The 26944-nt window shown below is 51.0% G+C and overlaps 1 protein-coding gene across 1 annotated transcript in view; it reads left to right on the forward strand.

The window, feature by feature from the left end:
* RANBP10 (RAN binding protein 10) overlaps nt 1–26944 on the forward strand; it is a 67329-nt gene that overhangs the window by 35619 nt on the left and 4766 nt on the right. The window contains exons 4-11 of the mRNA XM_025888920.2: nt 14035–14202; nt 18991–19013; nt 20989–21173; nt 23486–23598; nt 25094–25202; nt 25313–25458; nt 25650–25854; nt 26564–26685. Of these exons, the coding sequence (XP_025744705.1) occupies nt 14035–14202; nt 18991–19013; nt 20989–21173; nt 23486–23598; nt 25094–25202; nt 25313–25458; nt 25650–25854; nt 26564–26685 (1071 nt within the window). The remainder of the gene's footprint in view (nt 1–14034; nt 14203–18990; nt 19014–20988; nt 21174–23485; nt 23599–25093; nt 25203–25312; nt 25459–25649; nt 25855–26563; nt 26686–26944) is intronic.

The raw sequence follows: 26944 nt of genomic DNA on the forward strand, positions 1-26944 counted from the left end.
CAGGAACATATGGGCATGTCTCAGCTTGCATGGTCAGAAGTTTTGATGTTTACCTTTTGTAAGATGTTTTTGGCCTCCATTAAATGTGAAACCAAGGAACACATGTGGTCCAAAATAAGAATGTCAGAGTTTTTGGGCAAATGGCTTGAAAGCAGGGCAGGATAATCTATAGGCAGGTGAGTTCCTGCAGCCCGGCCCTCCTGTTGTTGATTTGGCAGCAAGCAGCATGGGCTGCCGATCCCTGGATTGAGGAAGCAGGGAGGAAAGCCAGGGGCATGGCTAGAGAGAGGGTTTTGGGCTTCTCCAAATCTTGGGTGCTTTGAAGGGGTTGAGGATAAGACAGATCTTCCTTTTGTGCCTTGTGCCTCATAGAGGGCCAGGAAGACTCAGGCTGTGTTGATAGGTAGCCCCATGTACATCAGAGCTGGGTAGCTGATAATTTTCTCCTTGCCATTTCTGAGCAGGAGGCAGCTCTTCTGGTGTGCCGTATATTACCTTAATTACTACAACCCCTCCAAGGTGAACCCTTGAGGCTTACTTGCTTCATGCTGCTGGAAAAGAAGCAGCTCTACAGCTGGGCACTGGGCGTTGGGAGGGTGCATATCTCCTGAAGCAGATGGCACCTTGCAACTAGGCCCTGGTAGGGGGGTGGGAGGGTAGTAGGGGAACTATCTGCCTGCTCCCACAGGATAGTTCAAGTGAACATCTTTTCCTCCCCCTAGAGCTTACCTTAACTAAGCCTACCCTGAATGGTTTGTTAGGAGCATGCCCCTGGGAGTGTTTGTGTCCCGATCTCGTGGCTGGGGCCTGCTTCTACCGGGTGGGACAGATTCTGCAAATAGCTGATATTTCACATTTGCATGCACCATGGGAGAGGAAGAGCAGATAGCAGAGACATATGTGAGGGCAGAACATGGGTGTTTGTGCCGGGTTCGTGAGTGCCGAGGCTAGCGCCTGTCAGTGTGGCAGGCACTGACAATAAACCCTCATAACTTGCAGTGTAAGGTGTCTGCTCTGTGCAAATACCAATAGTAGGTGGCTTTGCACAGTGGATGTCTTAAAGTTTACTGGCATGTAGGTGGGTTTCCAGTACTCTGGAAGTGCTCTTTGTCTGTACCCACTAAGCAGGCACTGCTTCTGTTCCACTCCATGTAGTGTAAAGACCCTTGTTCCCCCCAGCTGATGAGCCCCCCTCATGTCCACCTGTAAACACCTCTGTCTTTGGATATCTTTCACCCCAGGATCTACAGGGCTCCACAGGAGTCTGCCAGGGGGCTGCTCAGTTCCTCCATGAGGCCGGTTGGGTGAATTGAGTCATCGGGGCCCCACTGGGAATCTGGGTGTACCTGTTCCTAACCATGGCAGAGCACCTGGAAACAGGCCTCAGCAACACTGGTGTGATTGTAGGCACCATACAAGCCTCCCAAGTGAGTGCCAGCTTAGGCTGGTAAAGGGAAGAAGCCGACTGGTGATGGCCTTGCAGGTCAAGCTTATAAAGTGCCTCAAAGTAGCCCTGTCTAGAAAAGGCAGGCAGTCAGAAGATTCTCTGAAGCCACTGGAGCAGCTGCTCAGGACCAGAGTCGTGGGAAGAATAGGTTGGGATTTGTGTGCCTGGTGCTGCCCAGCCCCTCACTGCCTTGCTCAATCTGTTCTTTCTCTGTCTGAGATATCCTTGGGAAATGACCTGGCTGGGAGTGGAGGGGTAGATACCCGGTTCCACTGGGAAGTCCAGAGCAGAGGGTGGTTTGGCAGTTGGGGCCCAAGAGCCAGGTAGCTGTTCAAAATCCCTGGTGGTTCCCATGGTAGTTAATGGTGCCGGTGCTGCAGGACCCACCGTCCACTGTCGTCCCTGCTGCGGAGCTTGTTTCATGTTTCTGCCTCCGGGCTACTCCTCCCTGGGTCTGCAGTGCCCTGGGCCCCGTGGCCAGCCGAGTCCTGGTCCTTTTCTGTGGGCCTCTTCCCTCAGCCACAGGGAGACCTGTATTACCATAACATATCCCCATAACATATCAGGGCTGCTTGGCAGCCTTTTGAAGTGAGGTAACTCTGTCAGGCATGGAAATTATTATTCCTGGTCCTGGAGATTTCTTGTCTACAGTATCCTATTTTCTTCTTCCAAATACCAGCTCCCACCTCTGTAGCAGAGGTAAAAATTCTGGATTTAAGACTATTTTGCAGGACAAGTTAAGTCTTTTGAGGTAAGAGGTTTCATCAACAGCAGAAGGGCCAGTTCTGAAACCTGAGTTTATCAGTCTCTGAAAACAGAGGTTCTCAAGTGTTCTCTGGTGTGGTTGGAGGCTGGGGCTACCTCAGGGTGGAGCTGAGTGGGGACTAGTTACTGCTCAATCGCTTGCTTCCCTAGTGCTGGGCAGAAGTCAGTATCTAGGTGTCCTGGAAATACTGCACCACCATGCCTGGGCCTCCCTTTTGGGAAGGGTTCTGCGCATGCCCATCTTCAGGGTCTGGCATTGTGTGCAAAGTCACAGGCTCCTACACTACCAGGGGTCACCCATCCACTGACTTTTCCCAGAGGTTCAAAAGGAACTCACTGGAGACAAGGAAAAGGCAAACCCAACTCTAGAGGAGAGATACCAAGGCCTAGGAGCTGAAGTTGCCCCTCAGTTTTGTGGGACAGCGCCACCCCTTTCCTTAGCCTGATTCAGCATGGATGACAGACCCAGTCTGTCTTATGAGAGCCTGAGGTATAGGCCGGTAGCTCTGTTAGGTATGGCAGATGCTACTTGAGCCATGTCCTAGCCAGACCTAGCTAGACTCCTGGCTTCCCTGTGCTCCCCTGGCCATCAGGTGTCTATTTCTTTTGGGGCAGGGAAGGAGTATGACTCATGGAAGGCCCCTTTTATGCAGGTGCTGGCTATACACCCCCTAGCCTTGCCCATGGTGTCAAGCTGACACCTGCTCCTATCTCAGTGTAGTGCCTGGATCCCCCTGTGAGGGCAGGCTCCACCTGGTATCAGCTTCTGGTGTCTCCAACTACCTGTGGAGCCTTTTTCTCCTGCCCTCCTTACCTTGGCTTCCATGCTGAGCAGACTCACAGGGTACCCTTGACCCCTTTTGCTTGGAGCTGCCAGAGGCATGGCCTTAGGGTTGTATAGATCCTATTCCTTGGTCCCAGGGGTTCTGAGAGTTTGGGGTAGCAGCCATGTGAGTACTATGATGGGCCTTCTCTGATGCCACTCCGCTGCAGCTGTTGAGTGAAAAGTTCTCTTTTGCTTTCCCATTATCCATTGTTGAGCTGCTCCAGGCAGTGGGTCCTATCAGATTTTTTAAGATATTTGAGGTTTGGGAAGAAACATTTGTCTGATGCATTTCCAGGGAGGGATGGCTCTGAGTAAGTGGCCATCCTTGAGAAGCAGCCCTGCCAGGAGGTCTCCCAGGACACATGTGTGCTCTCCACAGCAACCTCAGGCTCATTAAGCACCCTGACCAAACTAGCCCAGCACCTTCCCTCCATAGCCAATCTCACAAGTGACATTTTGAGAGCCACTGGGCATGGCTGCTGAGCTCTGTCAAGTGCTCTGAAGCCCAGGTGGCCTCCCCAGGAAACTGGGGACAAGCAAGAGTGGAGCAGGCCTGGGACTGCCATTGGTGAGCTGTTAGTTAGGAGAGGTGGGTGGTCCACCCTTAGCTTGCTCCCTCGGGGATAAAGGAAACAGGAAGTCTCAGGTGCCCAGGATTGACCATGAAGCTGGTGTTAGAAATGGAGAGGGAAGGGAAACTCGAGGGTGAGTACCTCCTGTGGGCTGTTCTTCCATAGCCATTCTCATTTAATCCTTTCATCAACCCTGAAAGAATTCACTCGTGAGAATTCAGAGGGCCACGTGACAGAACTGGGATTCAAACTCAAGCCTGTCTAGTCCCAAAGCTCAGTGGTGACTGGGACACATTTGTTGGGGAGAGATGGCTGGCTTGGTGGCATGGAGGCCAAGGCTTAGGCTAGCTTTGTGAGGTATGGGCTGGACTCTTCATGCTGGTCAGTCATGGGCCAGGGCCAGAAGCTAATGGGCAAGCACAGCACCAGCCCCCTTCCCAGGTTCTGTGCTAATGTGGTGATGATGCAGAAATCTTTGTGCTTGACAGTAGGAGTCCTCTCCTTTCCTAGCTCTCTGGGACTGAGGCCCCCAACATGTCCTGGCGGATGGAAGTTGCATGGGGTGGGCTCCTGGAGCAATCATACTGGAGTCCCTGCCCCCCTCCATGGGAGTCTTCTTCCTCCAGGGCACTGTAACCTGGGATGGCATCCCGGAGTGCCAAGATGATGAACCATTTCCTTTTCTCAGCCACCCCCACATTTCTGTGATGGTGACTTCCCTTCTGAGTGATAATGGAAGGGGAAGTGGGTGGTGCCAGAGCATCTGAAGTGGGCACCTAGGGCCTCCTGGCCTGAATAAAACTTGGCTTCCCCTTACATCATTGGCATCTGATAGGTGTCTGATGTGGCAGGCTTTTCTGTGTGGGTGCCAGGCTGGCTACTCATTCTTTCTCTCTGGGAATGACAAGGCTTAATCTCTTTGGAGAGGGAAGAATAGTTAGTTGGGTGGCATTTCTGTCAGAGTGTTGTCCCCACTGTGCAGTCCCAGCCATCCTCTAACTCAGAACCACCTGGGCCTGACTTCCTACAGGGCCTGACCCAGGCAGCTGTGCCCCCTTGTTTCCTTCTGGCCCTCACATCCCACTGTCCTCTCAGACAGCTGGATTCAGCCCTATGGTAAGGGCGACAACTCTCATTCCTGGGTCTATCACTCCAGCCTTGCACCAGGCACACCCAGAGGGGGCGATTGCTCCTGCTACCAACTTAGAAAGTGCTGACTTTGGCTGTAGGCGTTCTGTTTGGAGTTCTCTTCTGAAGCAGAGGGTGGTGGGGCTAGAGGGGAGGCTTACCCAGGCAGAGGTGTGGTAGTCACCAAAGCTGCTGGACCCTCTTAATGGGAAAGGGGACTTAGAACCATGGATTCTTCCAGAGCTGGCAGAGATATTTGTATCAGCTGCCTTGTTTTGTAGAAGAGCAAACACTCAGAGAAGGTGAATGACTTACCCAGGTGTAGAGCCAGGTCTGCAGCCGATCTGCAGGCCTCTTTCCAGGGCCCAGAAGTGGCTCCACCATTAGTCTGTATAAGTGGGGGCAAGATGCAGGCAGACAGCTCTAATTGCTTTTCTTTTCTTAAAAAGAAAAATGACAACAACAAAACTCCTCACAGTCAAGCCTAGCACCTACCCTACTGTTTGTTCTTACAGCCTTAGGGGAGGGGTGTTAGGAGGTTTTGTGCCCAGGCCCTTCTCAAAGTTGATGGAATTCAGCCAGATACCGGTAGAAGTAGTATTGGTCGGGTCAGCTAAGGCTGGGGTCCAAAAACCTTATAGGGGTTACCTCAAGTTTTTTTAATGGAGCCCAGTCTTTGAGGAACTCAAGTGTTCTACTTTCAGAGCATCTTGTTTTTTCCTGAGATTGGATTGGGGGCCACCTCAAGGAGGAGGTAGTAGCTTCACCCTTGTAGGTATCTGCTTCATGCTCACCTGAGTGTCCCTCAGAGGAAAGGAGACCTGAGCTTCTGAGAGTATTATCTACAAGACTGTGAGCCTTCTTGTAGCCTCTTAGTGCTTCAGTTTCCTCAACTTTCAGATGGGGCTTGTCATACCTGCTGATTGTTTTGGAGACTCAGTGTTTCTTATAAGTAAACCTTAGGGCTATTTGACAGCACTGTCCAGTTGCTCCCCACCCTGCCTCACTTGGTAGAGAAGGGAACCAAGGTCCAAGGAGGCAGGTGACTGCCCAGGGCCTGCCATCTTGGAAGGACAAGGCTGTATCCAGGACCAGACTGCAGAAGCCCTTCAGGCCACACTTCTGCCCTGGGACCCAGGGCTACAGTGTCTCTTCCACACGCCCTCTGTAGGACCCTAGCTTGAGACTGACAGCAGACTCTCTACAGAATGTGCAACTGCAATTAGGCTGTGGCCATCCGGTTTTTCTCCTGTCTGCCTGATTCCTCAAGAAGGGCAGTGTCAGTACCAGCTCCTCTCTGCCGTACGGCCTCTCAAGGCCTGGGGAGAAGGTTCATTATGGGTGGGGCAACTTAATCCATTTAGAGTAACTTCGTACCCTTTAACATCTCATCTATTTTGGGCTTCCAGTGCCTTTCTCTGTGTTTGTTCTGCCCTTTCTAGTCTTTGGCCTGAATTTTTCTCCCAAAGAAAAAACAGAAAGCCATTGTATCAGGACAACACAGTAGGAAAATCTTCCAGTGACTTCATTTTAAATTTTCTGTCTACACCACTGTTTGTTTAGTGAGTGTTCTCCATCACAGCCTTGAGCATCTGGGATGAGCCAGTCTTTTCACTGGCCTTGTATAGCCACCCACCTGCTCAAACCTAATGTTCTGAAAGGCCTGCTCCTTCTCTTAGTAGGTGGTACCACCGTCCACCCATTTGTCCAGGACAGAAGCCTGGGGGGCATCCTTGTTTGCTCTCAAACCAGCAGCACGCACATCCAGTGAGTCCTGTTGACTCTGCTCTGAATCTTTGTAAGTCTCTCCTGGCTCCAGCACCACTGGCTGTCTTTTCCTGTTTCTCAGGTGTGGTGAGCTCATTCCCTTTACCCCCAAAGCTGTTTTTCTGATTCTCTTGTTAAGCACACCTCTGCTTAGGGGTCACGCCTTGGTGAGGACTAACTTGACTATTCTATCCACATCCCCACTCCCATTTCTAGCCCATCACCTGGCTTTGTTTCCTTAAGAGCACATTTTATCTACCAGGTGTTTTCTTGTTTGCTTATTGGTTTACTTATATATTATGTCTTCTCTGCTGCTTTCACACCGCCCACCGCCCCCAATTTATCAGCCCCATGGAGTAGGCAGGCCTTTGTTAACTAATTGGCTAACTAAGTGGATTGGTTGCTTGTCCTTTCCAGAGGATGGGAAGGTAGCACGGTGGCCCTAAACCAAGCCGCTGCCACAGCCACTGTTACTAAATGAAGTGTTTAACATTCCATTTTTCACCCCAAGCTAGCTTTCACCCACATACATATGCACCTTCTATACACATACAGGCTCTTAATTGTGTTTGGAAAAAAACATTGGTTATAAAATGATAGTTTCAGTTGAAGATACATTATAGCTCTGTATTTGTCTTGCAAAAGCTTTTAACTTCATAACACTCTGATGAGCAAGAGACAAGGAGCTGAGCTTTTCTACGCTGATCATTCCAGATGGCAGCAGGGTGGCGTTCTTTTCGGAGGCTCTAGTGGGGAGAATCTGTTTCCTTACCTTTTCTGGCTTTTGGTGTCCACCTGCATTTCTTAACTTGTGTCCCCATCCCTCCATCTTCAAAGCCAGCAGTATAGCATCTAACAATCTCTGCTTTCACATAACTTTTCTGAGTAGGCCCTCTTGTCTCCCTCTTGCAAGGACCCTTGTGATTGCATGGTCTCCCCATCCAGATAATCCAGGACAATCCAGTCTCCCATTTCAAGAGCCTTAACTTAATCACTCCTGCAGAATCTTTTTTACCATGTAAGATAGCATATTCACAGGTTCTGGAATTAGGACATGGACATCTTTGGGAAACCTTATTCAGTGTACCACAGGGGCTGTGAATTTTCTTCCTTTGGGTAAATCTATATGATTGATGAATCATTTGGGAATTGAAAACAAAAACAGGAAAACAGTTTTCCAGACAGCCCGAGGTGATGGTGATTCTTGAATTGATTCTAAATAAATACTTTTTTTTTAATTGAGCTCTTCAGTTTTTAAAAATTTAAAATCTGTATAGCTCTATGGTAGTTTTGTCAAAATAATTACATAGTTTATTTTAGAAGAAAAGCATTCAAAATACTTAAATTTAAAAAAAAATACTTAAATTTCTGTTTTAGGCCTTTGGAAATGTAAGCATCTGTTTTGGTGATAAGTTATCGAGCTCCCATCCACAGAGACAAAAATATCTACCAAATATCCTTGAGTCATTGGCTTAACCATTAAGGAAATAGTTCTGGGTGATTTCACTACTTTTGATAAATCAAATGGCCACTTTTTCTTTTTTTAAGATTTCCTTATTTATTTTAGAGAGAGAGAGAGTGCATGGAGGGGAGGAGCAGAGGGAGAGAGAGAATCCTAAGCCGACTTCCTGCTGAGTGCAAGGCCAACTCTGGGCTTGATCTCATGACCCTGAGATCATGACCCCCAGCTGAAACCAGAAACCAAGACTCAGATACTCAGCCAACTGAGCCACCCAGGCGCCCCCAAATGGCCACATTTTTATTAGGATTTCTAGAGTACCTACTGCTTTAATCTGAGAAAGCTAGAACAAAGAAAATCTTCTAGTTCAAGTTTTCTACCTTCTAGACAGTAAAATCTGCATACAAAAATCTGTCCTGCAGGGTCATCCTTGTGTGAGAGAAAAATGGGCTAGGACTGGTCATTGCACATGAACACACAGACGTGTGTGTGTGTGTGTGTGTGTGTGTGTACACACACACGTACATATGTGTACCACCTCTCAGACTCCTGACTTGCTGGGCCTGGAGGGACTGGTGATGAGATCATATAGACGTGTGTGTGTGTACACACGTACATATGTGTACCACCTCTCAGACTCCTGACGTGCTGGGCCTGGAGGAACTGGTGATGAGATCATATGGCCCCTGCCCCAAGAAGCTCCTCTCTTGTCCAGAGAGGCTAGATGGGGACATTCCCAGGAACTGGTGACTTGAAAGTTTCAGTAAGAATCAGGATTGATCAGGGATCTGAGCAATGTGCTGGGGGGGACCAAATAATGTTGGTTGCCCCTTGAAAGGGGCAGGCGTTAAGGTTGGATCATGATGTGCTGGCACAAAGGGAGGACCGAGTGAGCATTAGCAGCTGTGGGCATAGTTCTGAGAGGTCCCATAGGACAGCAAGCTGCTCTCCCTAAGGATTTTTTGGGGAGGGCTAGGATGGGCAGTGGCTTTCCTGGACAGTGTTCCCCCACAACCATGTGGCCTCAGGAGGTGGTGAGTGGTGGGGCCTTGGCTTTAGGGAAGGCTTTGCTGCTCAAGCAGCATTGAGGAGAGCCACACCTCTGTCCCTGGCATCCCAGGCCACTGGAGCAGAAGTTTGGGTTTGAGCAGCTGCAGGGTACTACAGCAGAGCAGCCTTTCCTGGGGCATTCCATGCTGAGAACTTAGGCCCGTGGCCTAAAGTGAAGTGCTCCTGTCTTTTTGTCTGGATCATGTGTATGTTCTTCGTATGTGAGAAGTGTGGCTTCCTGCTTAGGAACCCTTTTCCACTGGGCACTGGGTGGAAATGTGTGTTCTGGTCAGCTGGCCGTGGCTGCCTGGTGAGGTGGGAAGGTGGGGACACCCTGGAGAGCAGAGACGGGCAGCTGCAGCCTTCAGGGAGGAGGCACCAGTGCCTGTGTCTTTCTCTAGGGCTGAGGTCTGGGCCTTCCCCCATTTCTGGCCTGGAGGCCCCCTGACTCACTGCAAGTCAGAGATCTGAGGTCCACAGCTCCCTAAAACCAGTGCGTCGAACCACTCTCTTCTGGTGTTGGATCAGGGGCTTGGGAACGGTTTTACTGCCCAGGTGGTTACAACCCCAAATGAGACAGGACCCATGACAGGAAGGATGTGGGTTTTGGAATCTGAAGGTTTGCGTGCAAATCCCAGCTCAGCCATTTCTCAGCTTTGTGGGCTGGTGAGCAAGGCCCCCCGTCTCTTGATGAGGTGGAAGCGGCAGTACCTGTTGGATCAAATACACAGGGTTATCGTGGCGCTCTCCTCACGGGTTGCCACAGTGTGGTGTTACTGTGTCACATGTGGGACGCATCCCTGCTCCATCCAAAGGATCCTGGAGGAGAGTGAGGGGAGGACTGCTGTGACTGTTGTAGACGTGTGGATGTGGGACCTGAGGCAGGGGAAGGTGGTGGGCAGGCCTGGAGCCACAAAGCACAGTCTGAGCCAGACCTGGCGGATGATTGTCACTTTGGTCCTCACTGCTGTTCAGCGGGACCCCCTTCATTTGTGGCTTTCTGTGGACCAGAGGAGCAGTTGCTGCTGCCGGGAGCCATAGGGCCTCCTGTGTGGAGGCCTGAGGAGAGGCATTGCCTATGGTACCTCATCAGCCTGCCTCTTGCGGCAGGAATGGGCATCGCTGTGCCCCAGAAGAGCACTTCCCTGAGGTCAGCTGATCTGTGTACCCACCAGCTGTGGAAAGGCCCCTCCCACTCCTGGGCCTGGGGAGGTTAGAAGTTGGGTTGATGCCCAGAGTAGCACCTTGTCTCCTGAGCCAGGCAGTCCCAATGTCTCTGGAGAATGGGGAAGGTAGGAACAGAGCCTGGCTCGAGGCCTTGGGCCTTCTAAAGCCAGCCCTGGGCAGTTCTCAAGATCATTTCCTTGTGATGTGGTAGAGAGCCATTGAGAGGGGAGCAGCAGGTCTCTGGGTCCTGTACTCAGTAGTGAGAGCCATTCAACTTTGGCTGGTTCCCCACTATGGGTTCCGGGGAAGCTTTGTTTAACCACAAGGTTCCTGGCTGAAAAGACATGAAAGTTCAGGGTCCACAAGGCTTGGGATGGATAATGTGATTAGGAGGGGCAACTTGCCCTTGAGCCCAGCAGTCCAAATGCAGGGCAGAGTTTGTGCTCCAGGGTCTGGTCAGTTCCATCCCTCCAGTCATGCCCTCTGTCTCCCTTGCCAACCACTGTCCTTGTCGTTCATCTGCTCTCACCCCCATACCTCTGCTTACAGCCTGCCCACACCCCCCTGCCCTTGCCCTAACCTCCTCTTCCCACCGCACACATTTATACACACACAGTGAAAATGTTTGAGCCCTGCCTTCCTTTCTCAGCTACTCAGATCCTCAACCACTCTTCCTCTCTGGAGAGACCTTCCGTTCCAGGGGAGAACTTCCACCATGCCACTTGGGAAGGAAGGGGTGTGTTTAAGCATATTCACATGGGCATGCTGCTCAGACCACAGGGAGGCAGCAAAGGCTGGGAAAGCTATTTGAAGGGGCTGCTTTGGGGAGTAGACCTGTCAGGCTTGCCTACCCTGTGCAGGTCCTGGCTTTCTATGGCCCTGTGGGCTCTACTCCTGTTCCTTGGCCAGGCAGGCAGGCAGGCCCCTCTGCAGCTCACACCCTCTGGTCCCATCTGTGCTCATGCCTTTACCTTCCTAGAATGACCTTTTTCACTCTTTTTCCCTGTACAAAACTGTGGTATACTTCAGAGGTCTCACTTTTGCTCTCACTAGTTCTATTCAGCATTGTATTGGAGGCCGTAGTCAGTGCAGTAAGGCAGGAAAAAGAAATAGAAGACATGCAGAATAGATAGGAAGAATGCAACAGTCTGTATTCTCAGACAATAAATTTAAAAATCCCAAAGAACCTTCATAAAAGCTACCAGAACTAATTGTTGAATTTAACAAGGTTGCAGGACACCAGGTGAATATATAAAAAGTCAAATGTATGTGTGTATGTTTAATAGTTTTATCGAGGTAAGATTTACATGCCATAAAAACCACTCATCTAAAGTATACAAATCAGGGGCTCCTGGGTGGCTCAGTCAGTTGGGGGTCTGCCTTTGGCTCAGGTCATGATCCCAGGATCCTGGGATCGAGCCCTGCATCAGGCTCCTTGCTCAGCGGGGAGCCTGCTTCTCCCTCTCCCTCTGACTGCTGCTCCCCCTACTTGTGCTCTCTCTCTCTCTGTCAGATTTAAAAAAAAAAAAATCTTTAAAAAAAAGTATACAAATCAGTGGTTTTTAGCATGTTCACAGTTGTGCAGCCATTATTTTAATCTGATTTTAGAACATTTTGTCACTCCAAAAGAAACCTTTGGGAGTTTCTATACCCCCACCCCAAAATCAATTATATTTTGATATAATAGCAAGAAACAATTGGAATTAAAATTTTAAGATAACACTTAGAACAGCATGAAAAGTAAAGTAGAGGGGCACCTAGGTGGCTCAGTCGTTAAGCGTCTGCCTCCGGCTCAGGTTATGATCCCAGCGTCCTAGGATCGAGCCCCGCATCGGGCTCCCTGCTTGGTGGGAAGCCTGCTTCTCCCTTTCCCACTCCCCATGCTTGTGTTCCTTCTCTCGCTATGTCTCTTTCTGTCAAATAAATAAATAAAATCTTAAAAAAAAAAAAGTAAAGTAGAGATAAATTTGTCAAAACATTTTTGGGAGAAATTAAAGACCTAAATAAAAGGAGAGATATACCGTGTTCAGAGATTGAAATAGTATTATTAAGCTATCTGTTCTCTCCAAATCGATCTGTAGATTCAACCCAATCCCAATCAAAATCCCAGCAGGCCTTTGAAAAATACTTAAGAAAATGAAAAGACACACCACAACCTGGGAGAAAATATTTGTAAAACACATAAAAGAATTTCTATTCAAACTGTATCTAGAATCCTTACAGCTTAATAAGATACACAACCCAATTTTAAAAACTGGTTAAAGGGGCGCCTGGGTGGCTCAGTCCGTTAAACGTCTGCCTTCGGCTCAGGTTGTGACCCCAGCCCCACAGCTGGCTCCCTGCTCAGCAGGGAGTCTGCTTCTCCTTCTCCTTCTGCCCCTCCCCCACTCCCTCTCCCTCTCCTTCCTCTTTTCATAAATAAATAAAATCTTTTTTTAAAAACCTAGTTAAAGATCTGGAATGTTCAATAATTCTTTAATAAATTGACGGTTCAGTATATGAAAAGATGCTCAAAAGATCCTTGGTCATTGGGGAAATGCAAATTAAAGCCGCAGTGACATTAACACTACAATACCTACTAAAATGGCTAAAAGCAAAAGAAAAAAACCCCAAACATCTGACCATACCAAGTGTTGGTGAGAAACTGGACCTTATACATTGCTGTGAGAATGCAAATAGTACAGCCACTTTGGAAAACAGTTTGGCAGTTTGTTATCAGGTTAAGCATATACTTATCTTATGAGCCAGAAATACCACCTCTTAAGTATTTACCCAAGAGAGATGAAAACATATGTCCTCGCAAAGGCCTGTATGCAAATATTTATTAGCTTTATTCATAATAGCCAAAAATTGAAACAACTCAAATGTCTCAACTAGTGAATGGATAAACTGTGGCATATCCACATAATGGAGCACTATGTCAGCAATAAAAAGAAACAAAATACTGGTACACCTAAACAATGTGGATGAATCTCAGATGTGTTGTGCTAAGTGAAAGAAGTCAGACACAAGACCCTCTGTATTCTGTGATTTCATTTATAGGACATCCTGGAAAAGGTGAAACCTTAGGAACAAATCAGATCAGTGTTGCCAGGGACTGGGGGTGGGTGGAGTGGGGCTGATCAGGAAGAGGCATGAGGGAACTTTTTGGAACAATGGAAATTTCTGTATCTTGATCGTGGTGATAACATTTGTTAAAACTTGTTGAACTGTCTGTCGGGTGCCTGGGTGGCTCAGTTGGTTAAGCAACTGCCTTCGGCTCAGGTCATGATCCTGGAGTCCTGGGATGGAGTCCTGGGATCGAGTCCCGCATCGGGCTCCCTGCTCGGCAGGGAGTCTGCTTCTCCCTCTGACCCTCCCCCCTCTCATGTGCTCTTTCTCTCTCATTCTTTCTCTCAAATAAATAAAAAAATCTTTAAAAAAAATAAAAAAACTTGTTGAACTGTCAATTAAAAAGGGAGAATCTTTTTACATGTAAATTATACTTCAGTTAAAAAACGTGTTTAAAAACCCCTCAGAGGTCAGTTTAAGCCCCCTCTCCTTCATGACGCTTTCCCTGACTGCTTCCTTATTGCATGCATGGCCTTCTGGTAAGTCCCTTCCAGGTCACTCATGGTTTTGGTTCTTGTTAACCACAGCTTGGGCCCCTTGATTGCTTCAGCTACTCAGGTGTCGTGAGCTGCTGGACTCACTGTTCCTTTGGCATAGCCAGACCCTGTCCACAGCTGGCTCTGAGAGGCCAGGAGTACTGACTGAGGTGGTATCAGGCTGGGGAGAGGGGCCCAGACCCAGGCCGTGTCTCTGGCTGTCTCAAGTACCTCCACTCACCTGTTGCTATTCTCTTCCTCCACAGGTTGGGATAAACATTCCTATGGTTACCACGGCGATGATGGGCACTCATTCTGCTCCTCCGGGACTGGCCAGCCCTACGGTCCCACATTCACCACAGGAGACGTGATTGGCTGCTGTGTCAACCTCATCAACAGCACCTGCTTCTACACCAAGAATGGCCACAGCCTTGGTGGGTGCCTAGGGGACCTTAGAGGGTCTGCCCTGTGGAGCCACTTTGATTGGTAAGAGGCCCACAGGCGGGCTTGAAAGCCAAAGCAGTGTCACTGATCCTCTGCCAAGCTCTGGGGAACTGCAGCCATTTCCAGGCATTGGAGCCCTGCAAAGTGAAGGGAAGGTAGCAGAGGTGCTTCCTTTGTTAATCCATCCATTTAGCAGCAAGGTCAGTGCTGAGAAAAGAGCAAGGTCATGGTCATGCCCCTCACCTGTGTGACACTTGTTGGAGCAGGATTTGGTATTGGTGAGAACTACCTACCTGCCAGTGGTAGTGGTTTGCATGTGTGTGGCCTGCGCCCTGACTTTGGCTGGCCCTTCCAACATGCAAGATGCTAGTTGCTGTGGAGCAACAGGAGGTCTGGTCTAGAATAGGTAAATAGGCTGGAGTCGGATGGGGCCAGATCTTTTCTGGCCTTTTCGCTGGTTAACAGCAGCCTGGACAGAGTTCTACTTAAAAAGGTCCTTTGAGGGGTGCTTGGGTGCCTCAGTCAGTTAAGCGTCTGCCTTCGGCTCAGGTCATGATCCTGGGATCGAGCCCCAAGTCAGGCTACCTGGTCCGGAGAGCCTGCTTCTCCCTCTGCCTCTGCCTGCCACTCTGCCTATCTGTGTTCTCTATCTCTCTGTCAAATAAATAAATAAAATCTTAAAAAAAAAAATAAAGGTCCTTTGATGTAACTGCAAAGGAGGGACTGACTGGAGTGAGGGCCTGGGGAAGAGGCAGGTAGCCCGAGGCAAGACTGTGGTGATTGATACAGGGCATGGGGAATAAGCCTGACAAAGGCCAGGGTGGCCCAGCAGGGTTTAGTGACAGATGGGGTGCACTAGTAAGAAGGGAGGATGGGAAAATGGCTGGATAGTGGTGCTGTTAACCAGGATCAGGAACCCGGGAGGAGCAGCAGTGGAGGGTGATGGGACCCTGAAGGATCTCTTGGAAGAGCAACCCTGTACATGTGGAGAGATTTAGGATAAGAGCCTGGGAGATAGGGAGACGTTGGCTTTTGTGATGGCTTGCCCTACTGGGGCTGACTGGTATTTGGCTCTTGAGTTGAGAGGAGACCTTGGCCAAAGTGGCCCTGAGGTAGTGCCTAACCTCTGGGCCTGCCTGTTTTGGTTTGCAGAGGTCTCTGATCTGGCAGAACCCTACCAGCTAGGCTGGCTGCAGGCCTTGCCAGAAAAGGGAATTGGACATTTTACTTAGAACCTAACTTCTAGGAGGCCTATATCCCCTGGCTTGAGAGGCAGTAAGAGATGACTTCTGTGTGGGTTCTCCCTGAGATGAGCCTGGGCTGAATTAGGGTGCATGAGTGGGAATCAGGTTTGCTGGTGGCTGGGCTGAGAGGCCAGGAGTCATCATTCCTCAACGGGACAGTCAGATGCCACAGCCCATAGTGGGCAGCCAAGAGCATAGCATGAACACTGTGGGGATGACTCAAGCACACATCTGGAGAAATCCTCCTCTGAAATCCGTAGCTACCTAGCTGTAGTTGCTGGCATCCAGCTGGTGAGCTGGTGGCTAGGGGCATGGTCTCAAGATGGCTTCTTGCAACCCACTTTGCTCTCTGACTTCAGCTGTTTCCTGGCTCCTTTTCTGCTGTTAGAGTCCCAAGGGCCTCTGTTGTGGGTTCTCACTCTTTACCCATGCCCTCCCTTCACCTGTCCCAGTCTCAGTCCTTCCATTCTGCTCTGGATACCTGCCCTCGTCACATCCCTCCAGGTTGTCCACATTTGCCTGGAGCACGGCACCTGCCATGGAATGAAGTTTGGGGTGTACCCTGCTGTCCTCTCTGCACCTTCATCTCCCTCCTCTGGGCCCTGTGGGCATGCCAAGCCCCTGAGCTCTTTGTCAGTCAGGTCCCTGTGTCCATAAGGTGCTCTCAGCCACCTTAATATCAGCTCAAACCCTCACATTGTTTTTAAACTCTTACCTCCCTATTTCATATATTGTAGAGATCTCATGCAAGACCTCACTCATTTAGAAGGATTCGCTTATTTTTCCAGCCTGTCAGATCTTCTGTGATTTTGCTTGTTCTTTCTCAAATATTTGATAGCCTTGTCGGCACTGTTATTAACCTAAAATTTGATAAACATGTTTATGTATGTTTTCATCAAGGTCTTGATAAAAAATATTAGAAGAGGACAAGGCTGAGATCTGCATCCTTCAGAGTATAACTGTTTGAGAATCACTTCATTATGTTAGTTTGAAACTCTTGTTTTTCTGTCTTGTCCACAAGGATATTACTGAGACCTTACTGAAAAATGTATATGGCCTGTCCCTTTCATTTTCTAGATCATTAAATTTAATGGAAAGGCAATGAACTTGGATTGCTAGACTACTTGGTGAATCTTCTAATGACCTTGTTTCCTTTCCACAAGTCAGCTTATCAGTAATGTGCTTCAGAATCTCACCTGGGATCAGTCGCTGCTCTCTACCCTCACAACCCAAACTCTAACCCTCTCCCCTTTAGAGAAGCAGAATGATGTTTCCTACCTCTGACCTCCCCACTCCTTTGCTTTGCTCCATCATTCCTTTGTCATGGCACTTGCCCTTGTGTCAGTGGTCAGTTGTCTTTGTAATTATTAATTGCGTGGAGCCAGCAGCACTTTGAGGGCCTGGCTCCTGGGAGGTCTGAGCAGATACTTGATGGAAAGATGAATGAGCGAATGAATGGAGACAGGAAACTGATGTTTCACCTATAAGTGGTCCATGTACTTGCAGAGTCATTTTTATACAGCCCTGTGCTCTTCGAGGCTTTGTACCCTCAGCCTTATTGACCCCTGACCTATGTCTCTTTGGCTCAGAGCACTTCTTATCAGCAAGTTTGAATGTTCTGTTTGCAACCTGGATCTTTGCCTGACCTTTTCCCGCATCTCACCACTACGTTGGCCTTGCAGAGGCTCCCAGAGACCTGCAGGGTTGGGGGAGCGGTGTTGTCCTTGTCCATCCGGTGCAATAGGGGGTGGAGTAGCCTATTTCCTCATCTTCCTGGAAGCACCTCAAGGCCTTGTCCTTCCCGAGTGCCATTGTGAGATAGAGCTGGGCAAGCCAGGGTAGGTCTTCCCCTGCCCAAAAGTGTGGCAATTGCCTCACCCTGTGGCACAATTGCAGCCAGCTTGTACCAAGACCTCACCGCTTTTGAAGCAGTCTCTATAGAGTTTCTCAGTTTCTCCTTTCTTTCTTGAAGTGTCAGGATTAGTGTTACCCCTTATTTCAGATGGGCTTGGAAAGATTGGGTCAGTTGCCAAGGTCACACTGCAGATAACTGATGGAGCCTGGACCTCCTTCTTCCAGGGCCCATGGGTCTTCTCCATGAGCTGGGAGTATAGCAGCAACAGCAACCTGGCCACACTGAGATCCACAAGGGCTGCTCCTGTGCTTACCTGGGGGGTGGACGTTGAGGTGTTCCCATGGATGCAGAGGGGTTTCCAGCTTCCATTCTGCCAGCTCTGGGACTGCCACTTTGCCTGTGGGGCTGAGAAGTGGCTTCAGGCATGCAGATCATGGGATTTATGCACCTCCCTCACTAGGGAGCAAAATAGCCTGGCAAAGAATGTAAACAGTTTCTCTGCCCCTTGGTTTTTGATCTGTAAACTAGTGTTCAGGATGGTATCCACCTTCCAAGGTTGTTCTGAGGATTAAATGGTTCCTTGGGAGGCCCTGAGCCCAGGGCCCAGCACAGAGCAGGCACATGGTATGTGCCAGCTGCCTGACAGGATTCTGGCCCCAGGTTCACTGAGAGACCTACTGTCAAACCCTCACCTGTTCTTCTCTCTTGCTGGCTTTCAGTTTCTCTTCTGGGTAGGAGTTAGGGGAGCAGACTGGGACCTCCAAGGGAGTGGCTTGGAAACTTCTCAGTCCAAAAGATGAGGAGTTTCTAGAAGGTATAAGAAATTTTCTAAATATGTGAGGGCTGTGGGTCCTTGGAAGGGTCTCCTTTCTCTGTGAGCCGTTTCTCAATCTACAGAACATGAGTGCTCTGGTGGATATTCTGAGATGCCTGTTCTGCTCACATATTTGGGGCCCTGCTTTCCTCCACTCTCACTTCCAACTCAAGGTTGAGGAATCTGGAAGCAGCCCTTTCTCTTGGCAGAAGGGTCAGTGTTAACCTAGGATTTGTCAACTTGAAACCTCTGGAGACTCTGGATGGGTATGGGCTAGAGCTGCACTGCAACCCTCCCTGTGTCCACTTTTCTGTCAGCTTGGAGATGACGTTGGAGCATCAGACTAGGAAAGATGCTCCTAGCATCAGACTAGGAGCATCCCACTTCTGCTAGTTTTATGACTGTTGGCAAATCATTTCACCTCTGAGGCTTACTTTCCTCATTTATAAAATAGGAATAAAAAAGCCTGCTCCCCAGAGCTGGTATACAGATCAGATGAGGTGATGGATGGAAAAGGGCTTGGCATATACAGTAAGTCTCCGTAAATACATGTTGGAACAAAAGAAGGATCAGGCCTGAGGAGGCCTTAGGGTAGATTATTTGGGTTTAGGCCTTCTAGCAGGCTTTCCCTGGGAGAGTGGAAGAGCTGTGGACAAATATTCAAGTATTTGACTTTACTTATAGCCAGGCCACCCAGCAAAGGGAAGGCCAGGGTCTAAACCTACCAGGCCCTAGCACATGCTTGGCCTCTACCATAGGAGAGATGTGGTGACCATCCCCTCCCCAGTCATTCTGATGGACCCTCTGTGATCCCACAGAGGCGTGGGAGACCAAATGGCCTAATTTCTGTTCTTTCCCTCTGCAGGTATAGCCTTCACAGACCTCCCGGTAAGTACTGTTACTGGATCCCCTCCTTCTGGGCTCTTGGGGGCTGACTGGGATGGAGCACGGGGGAACCTGCAAGTGCAGGGTGTGGAGTCTGGCCCTTTCCCCAAACAGGGATGTAAGCTGTGCTGTCAGCTTGAGAGTACCAGTAGGGGACCCTCCTGGTCTTCCTCTCTCTCAGCAGCAAGGGGCCTGGTCTTCCTCCATGACTCTTAGCAGGTGACAGTGATTTGTGGCCTTTCCAAAGGCAGCTGGGGGGCTGGTAGCGGGGGGACAGGAGGGTAGCTCCATGGCTCGGCTGCTCTGGGCCAGTTTTGTGTGGCTTACAGCTAGTGGACTGGTGTGTATAGGGAATCGTTCGGAACTGTTTAGGAGCCCTGTCCCGGTGACTACTCATTAGAGATCCCTAAGGAAGGCCACTATCCTAGGGGACTAAGCCTGCTACCGCACAGGGTATGCCCAAGCCAAAGAGGTGCGCTTTGTGGGGTTTTCTCTTCTTAGAAAAGGGTGAGGTTTCCTGTTGGCTTAGTTCACGGCTCATCCCCATCTTCTGTACCCCAGTCCTTTGTTATTATGAGTCATCACAGATCTCGTCACATGCGCAAGGCCTCCACCCAGACTGTTGGGAGCCTGGCCTGGCTCTGTGTGCCCTGGCTGGGTTCTGGAAGGAGGAAAGGTTTGCTCACTCTGATGGTTGCCTTGGGGTCCTGAGCACCCCTGTGATGCCCTAGGAAATGCTCTTGCGATCTGAGTGGCCTTCTGAAGCCCAGACTACAGGACCCAGGATCCTGTTAGAAACTCTTATCTTTAGATCAGAATCCTTCTGTCCTACCTGGAAGCCTCAGAAGAGGGGCTGTGGTCCTAGGCAAAGAAAAAGACAGGAGAATTCTGACCCTGGCTAGAGAATGGTCTGGTTGTGGAGACGTGACATGAGATAAGCAGACATGAATGTAGGCAGTCGCCAAGTGCTAGGATGTGTATGGCTGCTCCAAGGTAGGGAGTGTCACTGAGACCAGTGACAGGGAAAGCCTGCTGGAGGGGGTGGGTTTTGCCTGTGGCACAGAGGTTGGGAGGGTAAAGGAAGGAAGCAAGAAGTCTTAGGATTCAGAGCTTGTGGCAGGCTGAACCCAACGTGCAGTAAAGGCACGTGATATTCAGGAGTGACACATGGCCTGAGGATGGAAGGTGGAAGAGAGGACTGGGGGCCCAGTGACAATGGGGAGGAGGCCAGCAAGACACTGTTTGGTAGCAGTGGGGAGCCACAGGAAGCGACGAGTGAGGGAGTGATCGGGCAAAAGTTGGCCATGACAGGGAATAGATGGTAAAGTGGGGAGCTTCACCACCCCTGGAGGGACATGCCCAAACCTCACTAGCCAGAAGATCCTCCTCTTAGTGTGCCTTTGACAGGAAGGGCAGTGGCGTCTCTTTATCCTTTGCCAGCATCTGGGGGTCCAAATCCACCTGCCCCCTTTTGCCCTGCTCTCCTCCTCCCCGCCTTCCTTTCCTGTCACCCCCATCCCTTCCTGCCTTGTCGTATATCCCTTTTTTGGTGGCAAAGGGATCCTTGGTCCTAGATCATTCTGAAAGGAGCCATTATCCACCCGTGTAGCAGAACTTCATGGGCATCCCTGTAGGATTCTGGAGCCTGGTCTACCTCTCTGTGCCCTGGCTGAGCCCCAAAAGGGGACCTTGGGTTTTGGGGACACCATAGCCTCTGATGCAGGGCAAGAGACCCCACTTTGAGCCTGGCTTGCTTTTCTTTTGCTTTCTGTCCTTAAGCTTTGGGGAATGGTGTCTGTTAGGGAGGTGGGCAGAACGTGGCTTAGCCCTGCCTCCTTCAGCCTTGCAATTCTTTCAAAAGCCGGAGTAGTGGCCTGCAGGAGCCAGCGCCTTCCCTCCCTGCACCAGAGGTAAGGCGAGGAGGCCCTGCTGCCCCATTGCCCTCAGGGCCCAACTGACATTTCATTCTCCTCCTCAGGCCAACCTCTACCCCACCGTAGGCCTGCAGACACCCGGGGAGATTGTGGACGCCAACTTTGGGCAGCAGCCCTTCCTGTTTGACATTGAGGACTACATGCGGGAGTGGCGTGCCAAGGTCCAAGGCACTGTGCACTGCTTCCCCATCAGTGCTCGGCTTGGCGAATGGCAGGCGGTGCTGCAGAAGTGAGTGCCCCACTCTCGCCCTTACCCCGCCCTGGCCCATCCCAGGGGCCTCACTCTCTTGTAGGCCTCTGTACTCCTTCAGGCTGCCCTTATGAACTCCAGTGGATAGCTGTTACTTCTGGAAAGCCCTCCCAGGGTGACTTGGCCTGCTGCTCTCCTGCTTCCCTCTTATCAGATGAACAGCTTCTGCTCAGTTCTCCAGATCTGTTCCTAATTAAGCCTTTGCCCCCTCACCTGGATTGGAAGGCTCTGCATGTAATATCACCAGCAGAGCTGCTTTCCTTCCCCAGGTCATTTTGCAGAGGATGTACTAGGATGCCCTGTGGTCTCTTCATCTGTGGACTTTTTTTTTGCCCCATAGGGAATATCTGTCATGCTGTGACTCTGGCCTGGGGTCATCTCTCAGGGTCATCATCCATCTAAGTCCCATGCATTCATGGCAGTGGTGGCTGGAAGAGAATCCTCCTGAGGCCAGCCTATCTGGCTCTTGGATGATTAGTTTTCAAACTGTCCTGGAAGCCAGTCTTGCTGAGAATCTGAAGGGAGGCGAGGTTTGGGTCTCTCTTCTACTTGCCAACTGCTGGCCTGAGTGAAGCAATACCAGTACCCACTCTGCCAAGACGTGGGTTAGCTTGTTAGCTTGACTCCCACAGGTGGGCAGAGAAGGGCTGGGCTTCCACTAGCCTTGATTATTGCCCTGCAAAGGCACCCAGGTAGCAGGGTCCCCCAGGGTGGGGGGTTGGGTTGCACACTGGGTTCTTCATGCAGTCTTCCTTTCTTAAAGGACTGATACGGAGACAGGCCATAAGGGAGGGCTGAGGCGGGGGTTAGGTGGCCAGACCCTTCTCAGGAAGAACAGCACTGTTTTGTTTTTAGCCCTCAGAGCTACTGAGAAGCTCTTCCTTGGAGGGCTAGCCAGTATAATGCCAGTCCCTGAAGCAGGCTTGCTGGGACAGGCAAGGGGAGAGGTAGAGCTGCCGCAGCCGTGTTGGGGAGGGAACGATACTCTCAGCTTACAGCGTGTTTATATGTGCGTATATGTGTGCCGGTGTGTGTTCATATGTAGTATTTGCCAAGACCTACCCACCTTGGTGGGAGGTTCAGGTTATTTCTTCTCTTTTGCTTATATAGGCAACCCTTTTGTAAGTAAAGAGCTTTTCATATTTAAGATTATTTTCTTGGTGTCATTTCAAGAAGTGGAATTACTGAGTCAATGGGCCATCTATACTAGTGACATCTGATGTGCATATGGACTCATCTGAACCATGTTTTGTCAAAAATGTTTGCCCTTGTGTTTATAATAATATAGTTATAATTATCCAGAGTATAATATAAATACATAATTTCATCATCAGAGGTTTATTGACTGTGCTAGGCACTTTCTATGTATCATCTCACTTACCCCTTAAAACACGAAGGGACACACAGCTGAACTTCTGTGCCTTTCACACTGGTGTTTGGCAATTACAGTAACGACGTCAGACACATGTTTACACCAAGGTACTCACTTCTGTGCACATCACATGTGAGGGCTCACCCTTCTGCCCTCCATGTGTCTGCATGCACTCATACACACACGTGCCACTGCTCAGCCAGCTGCCGGTGTGATTAAATGGTGCCTGGGTGTCATGCTTCTCCAGGCCGTTCCCCAGAGATTGTGTTCCTGTTGGCCACGTGGTTGCCTATATCTTGGCTTCTTGGGCCCCTGACTCGTGGCGTATCACGGAGTGACTTGGGTCACGGGTTAGCTCCCCATCACCCTCTAGAGCCAGCACTCCTGAGGGCCAGTTTCACCTGCTGAACTGGAATGCTTATGCCGGGCATGTGGGGCCGTCTACAGAGGAGCTGCTCTGTCTCTAGAAGGCACACACATGGCACACATCGCCTCTGTCTGGGCAGCTCCTAGATGGCTTGGCTGGCTGCCATTCCAGGAAGCCTTCTGAGAGACTGTCGGCCATCTCTGGGCTTGCTGCAGTTCACAGGGGGCAGCCGCTGCTGTAAGGGACACTATGTACCTGTGCACGTATTTTTGTTATCATACCTGCCCGCTTGTGGACGGCATATTCCAGAGAAACTGCAGCCTGTCCTCCAAGCTGTGAGGACAGCTGTGGTGACTAGCCCCTCCCCAGCCTGACTGCATGAGCACTGGGGGCAGTTTTCATTTTGTTGCAGCCTCTTTATTCTCATTCTGTGGAGGTTCCACCTCCAGGATGTGTTTAAGGAAGCCCAGACAGGGAGATAGTTTGTCCCATCGGGTGATGAGTGAGAAATGCAGTTCTAGAGTGTCACCTTGAGCATTTCCTTTCTTCTAGCATGGTCTCATCTTACCTGGTGCATCATGGTTATTGTGCCACAGCCACGGCTTTTGCCCGAATGACTGAAACCCCGATTCAGGAAGAACAAGCATCCATAAAGAACAGACAAAGTAAGGTTGATTCTCCTCTCCCTTCTCCCTCCTTCCCTCACCTGTCCCTAACTCTGCTCTCTGGCCCATGGCAGTCTTGGGTCACCTGTCAGGAGTCCATTCAACCCTGGTCCTTACCACGAGGAGACCAGCCCACAGCCCCAGCCCCGCCCCAGGCTCTGCTTCTGTCCCTCCTTCAAGCCAACACTGCCCAGATGGACAGCCCGGCAGCATGGGAATGAGTGCCTCAGTGCAGCCTCCCTACGGCACACTCTGATGGCCCGGCACAGGCGGGGGCCTGGCATGGCTGGGTCCCCTTCCTCCATGCTTGTTTCCTTCCCCTGAATCCTGGATTCTACTCAGCCTTCTGTTCAGAGTCTTCTGGAAGAGTGTGTTTGCATCTTAGCCGACCAATGTCCTGCCTTTCCCATTTACTCACTCAGCTTTAGTAGTTCTGCCCGTTCCTGGCCAGAGAAAGGGCTGAAGTAGTCAGACAGGGTGAAGGCTGGTTCTCAGTGGCTGCTGTGGTAGCCCCTCTCTCTGTGCCCACCTCTGGTCCTGCATTTTGCAGACAACCAAAGGAAGGAACCAGAGGAAACTTTGCTAGTGTACACACTGGCCTGTATACTGTGTGTTTGGGGCTCTTTTGTGGAAGGAGGGTGTTGGGAAAGAGGAAACAGAGCCCCGGAAGGAGATAGGAAGAGGAGAGGAGAGTGAAGGAGAATGGGTGTGTGTGGATGTGTGTGTCTGTGTGTGCTTGTTGGCGTCTCTCTGAGCCTGTCGTCTCTGTGTATGTGCATGTGTCTGTGTCTCCCAGAGAAGCTACGCCCAGCCAGACAGATGGAAAGGGATCCCAGACTTGGGATCTACGAATGAGAGCCTCAGACCCAGAAGTCGCTCCCAGCAAGATGCACCAGGTCCCAGAGCAAGAGCAAGATGCAGATGGCCTGAGAGGTGTCACCTCAGAGATGCCCATGTGAGGAGGATGACCTCCTCTCCCAGCAGGGAGCACACCACAGCCCCTGAAGACTGCCAAGACTCGGGCCCTGGCCCAGAAACCACTGTGTGCCCATTGCCACCCCACTGTGAGGCCTGAAAGGAGAGACGTCTGCCTGAAGAGGAGCCCCTAGGGCCACCAAGCTGCCTGGGGGCCCAGCCCCAGATCATGCTCCCACAGCCAAGACCCCTCCCCATGCCCAGGTCCCTGGCAACTGACCTCTATAGGAGCAGGCCTCTACATTTGCTCTCCTGCCTCTGCATCGAGCCCCGCCTCTGTTTTCCCCTGTTGTTCTTTGAGGACTCCCTGACACTTGGCAGAAACCAGGGTCTCTTGTGGGTCTGGGAGGCCAGGTTCTTTCTTCACCCTCTTCTGTGAACATCTCAACCAGACATGCCACTCTGAGCCAGCCCACCTGACCGTCGGCTAGTCCATGCTCGGAGCTGGTAGTGTGCAGGCATGTGGTGGTGAAGAAGGTCCACAGCCCCTCACTCACTGCCATACTCTTGCTCTCTGCAGAGATCCAGAAGCTGGTGCTGGAGGGCCGTGTGGGTGAGGCCATTGAGACCACACAGCGCTTCTATCCAGGACTGCTGGAGCATAACCCTAACCTGCTCTTCATGCTCAAGTGAGTTTTGGGCACCACCAGCTACCCCCTAGCCCAGCCCCTCTCAGCTGGTGGTGGGAACATACAGCCCAGACCAAGCCCAGAGCATTGCCGCTCTGCTCCCTCTGCAGGTGCCGACAATTTGTGGAGATGGTGAATGGGACCGACAGTGAGGTCCGCAGCTTGAGCTCCCGAAGCCCCAAGTCCCAGGACAGCTACCCTGGCTCCCCCAGCCTCAGCCCCCGACACGGCCCTAGTTCCCACATGCACAACACAGGTCAGCCACTCTCCAGAGGGCTTGGGGGAGAACTGGTGTGGAGAAGAAAGGCCACCCACATGCTTTTCCCTGGGCTGGGCTCGGGGCTCGCTGCTGGATTTGGGGGAAGGGAAATGGGACCACTGTGGCCATTCCTGGGGCCCCATTGTGGCACACTGCCCCTCCTCTTCTGACTATTCCCTGGTTTCCAGGAGCAGATAGTCCCAGCTGCAGCAATGGCGTCGCATCCACGAAGAGCAAACAGAACCACAGTAAATACCCTGCACCCAGCTCCTCCTCCTCCTCCTCGTCCTCCTCGTCCTCCTCATCCCCGTCCTCCGTCAATTACTCCGAGTCCAACTCAACAGATTCCACCAAGTCCCAGCCCCACAGCAGCACCAGTAACCAGGAGACCAGGTGCCTGTCCTGCTCTGCTTCCTCCTCCTCCTTTCCGCTCTGCGCCAGCTGGGCTCACTGCAGCCTGTCCTTTAAGTGCCACCCCCTGCCCTTAGCCCCACCTGCACCCCAGGTCTATGCCTGGAGGAGTTCCTGCTGACCTGCCAGGCCAGGCATTGGCTCCAGCTTCGGGCCCTGCCGGTGATCCAGCTGCCACTTTGCTCAGCCCTGACTTTCTCAAGAAGCACTGATACCAACAGGCCTGGGAGAACCCCTAGGGTCTACACCGAAGAGACTTACCGGGTGTGGCTTGAGGTCAGACAGATTGGGCAGCAGACGTTTTAGACTGTAGACTGCAGGTGGCTTTCAGTTGCCCCCAGGCATACCTCCGGGTTTGACCTGAGTTTGGTGCCTAGAGATACTTCTCAGGGGTCCCTGGTCACTGGGGGTGGGGGATGAATGGGTGGAAGAGGCATGCCAACCCAGATCAAGGCCAGGGAGGGGAGAGCCACAGAGGCAGCATTGGGACAAGAGTGAGAATCAGGTGACAGCCTCTGGGGAATAGCTGATGTCAGAGTAGGGGCCAAGTGTTGGAGCCTGGGAGACCTTTCATGCTCCTAGGACCTCTTGATTTACCCACAGCAACCTGTGGCTAAAGCAATGGAGGCCCAACCAGGCTGCTCCCAAACACATGCCCCTGGCCAACTCCCACCTCAACCCTTCTCCACAGTGACAGTGAGATGGAGATGGAAGCAGAGCATTACCCCAATGGTGTGCTGGAGAGTGTATCCACACGCATCGTCAATGGCGCCTACAAGCACGAGGATCTACAGACAGATGAGTCCAGCATGGGTAAGGACCATGGCCCAGCATGGTGTTACGTGGGTAGTAATGGCTCAGTCCAGATGCCTTCTGCCCCATGGGAGGGGGTTGGCATGGGCAGGCTTTGTCAGCCTGAGAAGCTCTAAATGGACCTGGTCCACTGCTGCCTTAGTCAGGAATGGATGCTTGAAGTGGGAAGACCCCTGGCCTGCTCCCGAGACCAGGGCCCTTGCGTCTGAGGCTAGAGAGAGTTGGTGAGAATGGGCATTCTTAAAAGCACTGTACAGGG

Source organism: Callorhinus ursinus, unplaced genomic scaffold (assembly GCF_003265705.2).
Source record: "Callorhinus ursinus isolate GAN/ISIS: 27379988/994484 unplaced genomic scaffold, GSC_fseal_2.0 scaffold37, whole genome shotgun sequence".
Classification (NCBI taxonomy): domain Eukaryota; kingdom Metazoa; phylum Chordata; class Mammalia; order Carnivora; family Otariidae; genus Callorhinus; species Callorhinus ursinus.